At 41.2% G+C, this 5,981-nt stretch overlaps 1 protein-coding gene across 1 annotated transcript; it reads right to left on the bottom strand.

Annotated features, from left to right (window-relative positions):
- Positions 1–1,095: 1,095 nt before the first annotated feature.
- LOC137375731 (protocadherin-10-like) lies at positions 1,096–3,483 on the bottom strand. The gene has a single exon (XM_068043117.1). It carries the CDS (start codon positions 3,481–3,483, stop codon positions 1,096–1,098), a length of 2,388 nt encoding a protein of 795 aa, XP_067899218.1.
- Between the last annotated feature and the right edge of the window lie 2,498 nt (positions 3,484–5,981).

The following is a 5,981-nucleotide window of genomic DNA, read 5'->3' as shown; positions in this document are numbered from 1 at the left end:
TATTAAACGACCCTGACGTATCATCTGAAGTTGATTACAGTGAACATGGTCAGAGTATACAATCCAGGTTCCCCTCACAGTGTCAGAGTTCTGTGCTCAAAAGTCAAATTCAAGCCCAGGCCGTGAGGCATTGCCTTCACGTAAAAACTTTACTGAGAATATTTAAAAATCAGTTAATAAAATTTTCTCAAGTAATTGTTAACTACGTAATATTTTGATTTTATTTAACTCCGTGTTTTGAACATTCGAAATTTTAGTTAATGTTGAGAAAATGGCACAATAAAATTATTCATAAAGCATATTGAATTATTTGTAAGAATACGGAGGCTGCATTGTGCAGTCGCGTAGTAGCATACTCACATAGGACTGCAGTTCGAGCCCATGACACATCTATCACAGCACTACCTACAGAGTAGCAGATATTTATTGTGAGCATTTTACAAGTCCATTTTTTAATAAAATAGATTACTTCACCAACAACTCGGAGTATTGCGTAAAATTGGAAGCAAATGTGAGAAATCATTTGACTTGGGCAAAATTGATCGAATTGCTGCATATTATTTGTGCATGGCATTTATCATTTTAAAAGGGTATAGTTATTGAACAATATCAGAATACTCATTAAACGCAATGGTGAAAGCAACGATTTTAATTCAGCGTGGCTTCTAATGGAAAGCTTTTCGTTCTATGAAACGTTGCATTGATCTGTGAAAACGCCCCAGGCCCTGAAATTATGTCTTCTGGTACTAATCAGTTTACTACACATACGATAAGGCATAAGCACAGCAGGAGAGAGAGGAATCACAGAGGGATGCGTTAATGCGTACTTTATCAAAACAGAAATTGAAGCAAGCACAATCTGGATTTTACATTAGCCTTAATACAGTGTGCACTGCTTAGGGCTGTCAAGAAAAGTCAAAAATACTTAGTACCACGGACATATAGGACGGCAAGAACAGCAGTAGTCAGGTTCGTCTATCAGGCATCCTACTAGCAATGTGAGGATTTAGTCAAATATGCAAAACTTATTCTATGATAGAACACAAGAAAATTAATTCTTCTTCAAACCTGTCAGCATAAAAGTTGCTGTCTAAATTAAATCATCGCGTTGGTGTTCCGGATATTCACTTCACTAAAAGGCAATGTAGGATGACCGGGCTTTAGAAATAGAAAATCACTCTTGGATGATTCTGGAGTTAAACACACAGTATAACCAAAACCTTCCACCTGACCAGATCCAGGATAACTTAAAGGCTCGTTTCCAGCAGGTCTCCGATTAAAGACATTATTAGAATTCCTCCGTCTGTCACAGCAAACTGTAGAGCTGCCGTCTTCAGCAATATTTCTCTCTTGTTTGAACTTCAGGAACACCAGAAAAATGATGATTGCAAGAAACAGACACGAAGTTGATGCTAAAATTATGATTAAATAGCGATTTAAATTCGAAAGATATTCCGAATGTTTGGGTTCATAGGTTCGTCCAGAATAATTCTGTGTAGCATTGGACAAAATTGTAAAAGAGATGGTGACCGTAGTGGATAGACTCGGCTGCCCATTATCCTTTATGGAGAGGACCAGTCTCTCTGTGACGATATCTTGCTCCCTAAAATGTCGAGTTGCTCTGATTTCTCCAGAAAGAAGCCCAACAGTAAAGAGACTGGGATCAGAGGCCTCCAACAGTTGGTAGGAAAGCCTAGCATTCTGTCCAGAATCGGCATCAGTAGCGATTACCTTAGTGGCCAAGTATTCTGGATATACTGACTGCGGCATAATCTCAATTGACGCTGAACTGTTCCACATTGAAGGTGAAACAATAACCGGCGCATTGTCATTTTGGTCCAAGATAATAACATTCACGGTGGCAGTGCTGCTCAGTGAGGGAGATCCAGTATCCTGGGCTTGAACTTTGATTTGGAAATACTTCAGCTGTTCATAGTCAAAGGAGCGAAGTGAGTAAATATTGCCATTTTCGGAGTTAATTGTGACGAATCTAGGGCCCTCTTGTATCCGATTCTCCAAAATAGAATACACCACGTAGCCATTTTTATCCATATCAGAATCTAAAGCAGTAACATCAAATATTGACGCACCTGGAGTGTTATTCTCCATCAGATACACATTATATAACGACTGTGTGAACTTCGGTGCGTTGTCATTTACATCAGAAATAGAAACCAAGATGGTTTTACGCGTCGACAGAGCGGGGGATCCTCCGTCCCAGGCTGAAATGGAGATGTTGTACAGTGGGGCTGTTTCACGATCGAGAATATCACTTGTAATCAATTTATATTTATTCCTCGAAGACTTTTGAAGTTTAAATGGAATATTCACGGGAACTTGACAATGAATTTGAGCGTTTTGTCCCGAATCTAAATCCGTGACTCGGATTACAGCAATCACAGTTCCAGGCTGGGCATCTTCAGGGATTGTACTGGACACGGACGTCACCTCTACCTCGGGTGCGTTATCATTCACATCAATTAATCCGACCATAACTTTGGCATGCACAGCCATACCCGGGGGAGCATTATCCACTGCTTGCACATCAAGTTCATAAACACTTGATTCTTCGAAATCCAATACACTTTGAACAGAAATCTCTCCCGTTACTGGATCCAATTTGAACATTTCGCGAATCCTTTGGGAAACGTGTCTTGTGAAATAATACGACAGTTCAGCGTTGGACCCTTCATCTAAATCATAAGCATTGATTTTTAGCACTAATGTACCTAAAGGCGCGTTTTCTGCTATACTGGTCCTGTATATTTCATGATCGAATACAGGTGCGTTATCGTTGCTGTCCAGCACAGTAATGATAATTCGAGTTGTGCCAGATCTCTGAGGAATCCCAGCGTCGAGGGCCGTCAGTACCAGCTGAAAGGTAGGCTGTTGTTCATGATCTAAGGACTTCTCTAAGAACAACTCCGCACTTTTACTCCCATCGTTTCTTGTCTGCATTTTAATGCCGAAGTGCTCATTTGGACTGACCTGATAAGTGCTGACTGTGTTTGTTCCCACGTCAGGGTCTTGCGCGCTCTCGACAGGAAAGCGCGCCCCTGGTGCAATTAATTCACTGATCTCCAGTGAAAATTCATCTTTTGCAAAACTAGGTGAATTATCATTTACATCCAGTATTTCCACTACAACGCGATGCATTTCCAACGGATTGTCGAGCGTTATTTCAAAAGAAAGGGAACAGGTAGAGCTCTGTTTACAAATCTGTTCTCGGTCGATTCTTTCATTCACAAATAAATTACCTTTTTCCAAATCTACCTCCACGTTTTGCTTCCTGTCATCGGAGATCAGCCGAAACTTGCGAGCTGATAATTCCCAAATCTTTAGTTTTAAATCCTCGGCGATATTCCCAACAATGGCCCCATGCTCCAGTTCCTCGGGAATCGAGTAGCGAATTTGTCCCGAAACCAGGTCCAACACACAAAGCAGAAAAATAAAAGACGTTCCGCCCCTGCGTGTATTTGCCATTGTTCTGGGCTAGGTTTTGTTGTAAAAATACCAAAATCTCTGTCAATCGTTTATATTAACTGAACTTTTGTTTCACATATTATTCATTAGCCGATATTAAACCGAGAAACGCAAATATTAAACCCAAATCTTATTTCTAAACATGGCCGCACAGGGTAAATGCAGACGCAGCTTCTCTCAGTCTGTCTCTCTCTCTCGGCTTGTATTCTGTGGTTCTCTGATGAGGGAGGGGGTAGATCTCCTGCAACGTTTCAGCTCCTGATTGGTAGACAGCGACACAAAGAGTCTCAACCAATAACTGCACCAAACATTTCTTAAAGATTGACTGTATCAATATTATTTCCAATAAAACAAGCCACGGCATTTAGAATTATGCAAATAAAATCTTCAGATACATCTAGAATAGTGTAACTATTTAAAAAATCATTAGAATGTTTGTTAGGTAAGCGAAAACTGATGTTCGTTATATGATTTCTTTTGCATCAGAATCGGATCTATACAAGGTGAATCTTCCTTTCTAATTGTCCTTATATCCTGACTTGTATGACGCAATTTAGAGGGGCAATGAATAGCATCATGTAAAAGATGATTGGCCACACCGCCGGCAGCAACATAGGTCTGCTGTTTGTATTACTCAATTCAGTTATGCACTGATGTCCCAATTACCTGGGCTAGGAATTGGTCGTGTCGCTGTGTGTAACGATATCAGAAGTGCCTTGGCGAAAACTTCAGCTTTTCAGTACTCAAGCGCATCGTGAACAGCAAAAAGCCAAACAAGAAATTTGCTTGTCTATAGATGCAACCAGAACAATTCTCCTATCTCCTTCCCCGATGTCACAGTGTTCTGCTCAGCATTTTGGCAATTTTCTTCCGACGTGCCGACACCTTTCAGCGACAAAGTGATTATGGAAGAATCAGTGGTTAAATTATCATTGTTTTTAAACAAGTGTTTCACTTTTCAAGTAGCTTTAGCTTCCAGTCTGTAAAAAATCCAAATGTCCAAAAAATGCAACTAATTAGCTACATCGAACATGACATGTTTGTGCGTTCAGCACAGTGTACCTACCAATTGAAAGCCTTTAGTTGAAGTTTCATTAGGTCCATTGCAATGAACGCCATGAACATTGTTCTGCTGTTTATATATATATAAAATAGGCGTGTATGTGTATATATATATGTGTGTGTGTGTGTGTGTGTGTGTGTGTGTATCTTTTTATATATATATACAAATGTTAGCCTTGCCAGTGACGCTTACATGCCATGAAAATATAAAAAGCAATATATATATATATATATATATATATATACACATGATATATGTACATATATTGCTTTTTTTATATTTTCATGACATGTAAACGTCACTGGTAGGGCTGACATTTATTGCCCATCCCTAATTACCCTTGAGAATGTTATGGTGAGCCGCTTTTTTGAACTGCTCATATCCATTTGGTGCAGGTACACCCACAGTGCTGTAAGGGAGTTCCAGTTTTTTGAACCAACAACAGTGAAGATATGGTGATACGGACCCGAGTCAAGATGATGTGTGATTTTGAGAGGAACTTGCAGGTGGTGGTGTTCCCATGCGTCTGCTGCCCTTATCCTTCTAGGTGGTAGAGGTCGAGGGTTTGGAAGGTGCTGTCGAAGGGGGCTTAGCGAGTTGCTGCAGTGCATCCTGTTGATGGTACACACTGCTGCCACTGTGCATCGGTGGTGGACGGAGTAATTATTTTTTAAAATATTTTTATTCATTTCATGGGATGTGGATGTCGCTAGCAAGGCCAACATTGGTTGCCCATTCCTAATTGCCCTTGATAAGATGCTGGTGAGCTGCGTTATTGAACTGTTGAAGTCCACCTGGTGTGGGTACACCCATAGTGCTGTTGGGGAGGAGGTCCCAGGACTTTGATCCGGTGACAGTGAAGGAGCGGTGATATAGTTCCAAATCGGGATGGTGTGTGGCTTGGAGGAGAACTTGCAGATGTTGGTGTTCCGACATGTCTGCTGCCCTTGTCCTTTTGGGTGGAAGAGGTCACGGATTGGAAGGTACTGTCGAAGGTCTTGCGTTGAGTTGCTGCAGTGCATCTTGTGTATGGTATACACTGCTTCCACTATGCATCAGTGATGGAGGGAGTGAATGTTGAAAGTGGTCTATGGGGTGCCGATCTAGCGTGTTGCCTTGTCCCGGATGGTGTCGAGATTTCTGAGTGTTGTCAGAGCCATACTCATCCAGGTACGTGCAAAATATTCCATCATACTCCTGACTTGTAGATTGTGAACAGGCTTTGGGGAGTCAGGAAGTGGGTTACTCGCTGCAGAATTCCCAGCCACTAACCTGCTCTTGAAGCTATAGTACATATGTTGCTGTCACAGTTCAGTTTCTGGTGAACGCTAACTCTGCAGGATTTTGATAGTGGGGGATTCAGGTATGACAATGCCTTAAATATCAAGGGGAGAACGTTGGATTCTCTCTTGTTAGAGATCGTCATTGCCTCGGA

This window comes from Heterodontus francisci, chromosome 12, assembly GCF_036365525.1.
Source record: "Heterodontus francisci isolate sHetFra1 chromosome 12, sHetFra1.hap1, whole genome shotgun sequence".
In the NCBI taxonomy this organism is placed as follows: domain Eukaryota; kingdom Metazoa; phylum Chordata; class Chondrichthyes; order Heterodontiformes; family Heterodontidae; genus Heterodontus; species Heterodontus francisci.
This window is presented reverse-complemented; position numbering and strand designations above follow the sequence as displayed.

Coding starts and splice junctions, on each gene's coding strand:
- LOC137375731 (XM_068043117.1), bottom strand. CDS start 3,483: ATGGCAAATACACGCAGGGGCGGAACGTCTTTTATTTTTCTGCTTTGT.